At 40.4% G+C, this 3,364-nt stretch overlaps 1 protein-coding gene across 1 annotated transcript in view; it reads right to left on the minus strand.

The window, feature by feature from the left end:
- Positions 1-1,290: 1,290 nt before the first annotated feature.
- Positions 1,291-3,364, minus strand: part of tbc1d22a (TBC1 domain family, member 22a) — a gene marked incomplete in the record, with an annotated part of 186,046 nt that continues 183,972 nt past the window's right edge. The window contains 1 exon segment of the mRNA XM_014018835.1: positions 1,291-2,817. Within this exon segment, the coding sequence (XP_013874289.1) occupies positions 2,689-2,817 (129 nt within the window).

Genomic DNA, 3,364 nt, shown 5'->3' on the forward strand with positions numbered 1-3,364 from the left:
TTTTTTTTTTTTTTTAAGAAACTCAAAACATTTCAAGTTGATTGGAGGTCAGAAAGAACCGGAGCGGCGTCTTCAGAGTCAGGCACAACTGAATGTAAACATACGTAGTCGTAAAAAAATAGGATCTAAAACACGAGCTTTTTAAAAAAACGCTGATTGAAATGACATCACAACAAAACAAAAAGGAAGGAAAAAGGCTGCAGACTTTTAAATTAAGTGCCGTTTTTCTTGTCAGAGAGCACGGGAGATGAGGGGCTGCTGAAACCGGCTCAGATTGTGTTAAAAAAAAATAAATCCCAGAGTGTGATCAAAGACTGACAGCTCTCAGAGAAAAAGTGCTGAAACTTCCAAAGTAACACAACACCCCCCCACACCTCCCCCCTTCACACACCTACGCTCACCGTCTCCGCTGGCTCTGGTGACGATAATGGATCCTGGCCGAGTCGCTACCAAAGGCTCCGGTTCTTAACGGCTTTCGGTTACGTCACGAGCGTCTGATTATCCCAACGTCACAGAGATACAGTTTTCTGTTGCGTGTCTGCCATCAGGTTTATATCTGCATCAAAAAAATAAATAAAAAAATAAAAAACGTTGTGTATTAATGGGCAGATCGAGAAGCCTGCCGAGCCTCAGGAAGTCCAGTCCAAACAGAAGGAAACGTGATGGTCACATGTGAGGATGGGTTTAATCTGCCTTCATTACTTTTTTATTTAGAGAATTTCTGTTCCCGCCGTTATTAAAAATGCACTTTTCCAATTAAAACACCCTCGGAGTTCAGTTACAGGCAGGAAGGCAGGTGTTCGAACTGATTTCCCAAAGCGATTCTGATTCACAGAGTCCCTAATCCAATTGATTTTCAATCTRAATCAATATTGATTTGGTCAGGGAGATGTAGCTTTCAGCGTTGATTCAATCTAAGAGCAAAAAACCAAAAAGGAGAAAAAGGATTTTTTTTTTTTTATTGGGTGGGAAAATGCTCATCCTCATAGTAGGGATGGTCATAGTCGGGTTAAAGTGGACAAATCTACAAAATCAATTCAAATTCCAGCGTTCCAAAAAGACGTACAGTAACCAGCGTCTATTTCTGCCTTTGTACTTTATTTTGAAAGGACGATAAAGTGGAAATATGTCCTCACTGATACTTTTGCTGGAGGATGTCCAAATATTTAATAAAAAACTAAATTATTACCAACAATTCAAGGAGTGTTTTTGCTTAAAGGCTTCATAATTCGATTTGGGGAGTCAGTACATCTTTATTTGATTGATGAAATTATCACTTTTAGCTCCGTGTTTGTTTAAAAAAGTATTTAATAATTATCTTGTCATTTTAAGTATCATCTGTTGAAGACTCTGACCTTCTTCTGGTGTCGTGTTTTATGGAACAGAAACAGCCTGGGACAGGTCCCGTCACACGACACAACTTATGAACATTTTACAGACGTCTACGTCGAAGATGGAATTGAAAAAAAAATCAACAGGATGCTTCTTTTTGGTGTGCACATTATTTAACTCTAACAAATTGATCAAATTTAACTTTTATTAGCAGTTTAGACATAAAAAATGTTTCATGAGTTGGTATAAGTTGTCTTGTGTGACAGATTCGTCGGCCAGTTTGAGTTTTTCAACGTCTACATTAAAACGTGACGCAGAATGTGTGATTGCTGCTCTTCTGTGGAAAGCTGAAAGGCAAAAGAACAGGAAGCGGTGAGAGAGAGTTCTACTTTTATTAAATAAGGCATTTTTTTTGGAAAAATAGTTTTTAAAGCAGTTTTGCAACTAAAACGTTTGTTGTTYCAGTTTTCCTGTGAGATTTGAGGTAGTCCTACTGTATGTTTGGAGGAGTGCTGTGAATGCAGGCGGTTCTAACAAGAGAAACGTTCCCTCCTGATGGCTTTTTATCATGTTTAATGTCACCAGAATTGGACCGGCAGCCTCCGCGCTACGGTTTGCTTTCCATGTGACGTTGCTGTGACGAGGGAGGATGAAAGGGACTGAGAGAAGGAGGAAGGAGAATAAAATTCTAGAAAAGCAACCACTCGTGAAGCAAAATGGAAAAAGGTTGTGTTCCTMCGAGCTCAGTCTTTCAAAGTAGGGCTTGATGAAAAGGTTATGAAGAAAAATTTACTAACTAGGTGCAACAGGTAAGATATTTGTTCACAACCTTTTCAGAGCCTCACTTTAAAACAGCTGAACCATATTTTTAAGGTATTTTGGCCAAGAAAAGAGAGGCCACGAGTGTTTAAATCATAGAGAAATGCCTTCCTACCATTGTTTTTGTTCTCCAAACTGGAAAAAAGTCACTTTTTTTAGCCGTAAGGAAAAAAAAAACAACAAATTGGCAGGGTAGTGTCGAATATAAGCAGAAAATAACAACTCTCTGAGGCAGACCCGACCCCGGGCTCATAGTCCTGCGTCGGGCTCGGGGGCTTGTTTATCTGAGACGCCGACGTCCCAAAATCTCCAAGAAAAACCTTCAATCTTTAACGATCCGTTTCTGCGTCAAACTGTAGGAGTGAGTGCACATGTCCTCAGTCACTGTAATTTCAATGTTTGAGGAGCTGAAAGGCCCACAGAAATCCGGACAAAAACATTAAGAAAATGGAGAGGTGGGGGCGGTCCTTTCATGTGAGTCCAGCAGACCCCCGTGGGACAGAAAAGGGAGGAGTGGCGGCGATAAAAAAGCCACACTCATCTCTTGTAGTGGTTGGGAGCGTCGGCGAAGGCAAACTTCAACCTGTAGGCTTCAGCCAGCAGCACGCTCACTTCCTCGTTGCCCCAGTGCATCGTGGGGAGGTTCTGCAGGAGGATCATCAAGCCCTGGTACAAGAGAGAGAGAACACATATTCAGCAGGAGTGCAATAAATAAATAAATAAATCTATTTCACACATGAAAGGAAAGATGGTGACCAGAATTTAGGAGAAAGAAAAATATTGAATTAGGAAACGAGAGAAGATGAATCTGCAGATGATCAATATTAAAAGCGGGTAAAGAAGGACATGATGAAAGAACATTAATAATCCACAGGCTGTAGCTGCTGAATTTTTACACTCTGGACTCTCATTTACACAAAAGTGTACTATTTGAAAACTCAGCAGCAAAGAATGTAACTTTAAGGTGACCGACTGCTTCGTGGGACTGAGCAACTTTAAACAGAAACAGTGTGGAGGACATTTAAATCTAAATCATCTGCAGGCAACAAAACCAAACAAACTATTCTTCTTCTGCTGCTTTTTATCAGTGTGCATTGCCAATGAAATGCACACTATTGTGATTCGTTTCCCATCCAAGTCATCTCCACTTTGCCATGCTTCTCCTCCTGCAAACTTTGTCCTAGAGCTGCCATTGTAATTTATATCTGTAAAG

This window comes from Austrofundulus limnaeus, unplaced genomic scaffold (genome assembly GCF_001266775.1).
Source record: "Austrofundulus limnaeus strain Quisiro unplaced genomic scaffold, Austrofundulus_limnaeus-1.0 Scaffold204, whole genome shotgun sequence".
In the NCBI taxonomy this organism is placed as follows: domain Eukaryota; kingdom Metazoa; phylum Chordata; class Actinopteri; order Cyprinodontiformes; family Rivulidae; genus Austrofundulus; species Austrofundulus limnaeus.